This window comes from Histoplasma capsulatum, genomic scaffold (genome assembly GCF_000149585.1).
Source record: "Histoplasma capsulatum NAm1 scaffold_4 genomic scaffold, whole genome shotgun sequence".
NCBI classification, from domain to species: Eukaryota; Fungi; Ascomycota; class Eurotiomycetes; order Onygenales; family Ajellomycetaceae; genus Histoplasma; species Histoplasma mississippiense.
In genome coordinates, this window is record NW_001813979.1 from 2,675,507 (window position 1) to 2,677,180 (window position 1,674).

Sequence of the window (1,674 nt, forward strand, 5' to 3'; positions counted from 1 at the left end):
TTCCTCCAAAAGGCAACCCACCTTCTACAAATACACCAACATCCTCGCGTCAAGATCCCCGCAACTCTTGATCTACCAACTTCCATCTTCTTCGCAGGCCCAAATAACCCGGTGCAGCTTACCGGACTGCAATTTCCAAATGGCAGAATTCGGCCTAGGTCCTTCAACTGACTTCCAAGAACATTGGAAATATCGGTTTCTAATGGATGCCGACGGGGCCGGGTTCAGCGGTCGTTTCCTTCCCTTCTTGCAAAGTAGGGCCCTCCCATTTCGCACGGGACTGTTTCGCCAATGGCTAGATAGCCGACTTACAGTTTGGTACCATTTTGTGCCTATCGATATTAGGCTGCATGGGTTGTGGAGCACCCTGGCATACTTCTCTGGAGCGAGGCAGGTTGGGGATTCCGCCACTCCTTGGCCGAGTCCAAATACGAATAAGGACAGTAGGAAAAATGGTGATGGCCAAGCCAAGAAACATGGAGACGCGAAACAAAAGCCACCCAGCAGGATGATGATGATGATGATGATGATGATGGGGAAGAAGAAGAGGAACAATAAAAATGAAATACCCAATAGTAGCGATACTATAGCAGACAGCAACAGTAACACTAACCAGAAGATCCTGATGGAACCGCATACACGCGAAGGAGAGTTTATAGCCGAAGAGGGTCGGAAGTGGGCTGAGAAGGCGCTTCGAAAGGAAGATATGGAGATTTACATGTTTCGGTTGCTCCTGGAGTGGGCTCGCTTGACAGATGACAAGAGGGATCGGTTGGGATTTCAGGTAGGATGATGACGACGACGACGATGATGATGATGATGCTGTTGCTGCTGCTGCTGCTGCTGGTGATGGTGATGGCGTTCAAGCAGCTGGCATTTATATATAGACTTCTTTTTTCTTTTGTATGCTAACCTATCCTTACTATTTTCGTTGGGGGAATGGGGAGGCAGTGGATTGCGCCAAAACAACTTTATCGCCGGCGCGAGTAGGCAGGATTTCTGCCTTAAAGGGAGTGTGTGCATCTGGCTCGTGGTCTGGGATAGATTGAAGTTGTTTATGTACTGTATATATCTCTGAAGCATACAAGCAAGATATTTTCAAGATATTTAATAGATAGCTCAATATGGAAGTTTTCACATTGCAAATACACAAATGGGGATTTGAGTTTCCGTAATATATGAAGACATACCAATAGTGTATATAGTTGAATGGGAGCGGGAGCGGGAGGCAGTTGATAGCGAGGATCAAAAGAGGAAGTACAGTTACTAAGATGGATTATGTTGAGTTACCAATTAACCATGCCCAGCGCACTCACTCCCTCCCATTAGTGAGTGCGCCACACTGTAAAGGAATTCACACCGTAACAGAATTGATATCTTTTGTATGGATTCCTCTTAAACAACCCTTACTATATTATATAATGAGATCTTGACACGTTCACGAGTTATCTAGAGAGGAATAGTTCTGCGTTAGCAGATCTCTCGAATGGCAAGTATATTTTAAACCGGAGGGCCAAGATGACCCTAGTCACCATTTGGTCACTCTCCTGAACGCAAAATTGTCGCCCGCCTGACAGGGACTACAACTTCTGGGTCTGCTACGTGGACTTTCCATCCCTTGGCGATGGGGATGAACGGACTTATAGGATTGGCAGCCTTGGAGATGACTGCCGA

General features: G+C 46.5%; 1 protein-coding gene across 1 annotated transcript; it reads left to right on the forward strand.

Moving 5' to 3' along the window:
• Positions 1 to 202: 202 nt before the first annotated feature.
• HCAG_04805 (predicted protein) lies at positions 203 to 990 on the forward strand (the record flags this gene model as incomplete). Its single annotated transcript, XM_001540915.1, has 2 exons — positions 203 to 784; positions 952 to 990. 2 exons carry the CDS (start codon positions 203 to 205, stop codon positions 988 to 990), a joined length of 621 nt encoding a protein of 206 aa, XP_001540965.1.
• Positions 991 to 1,674: the final 684 nt, after the last annotated feature.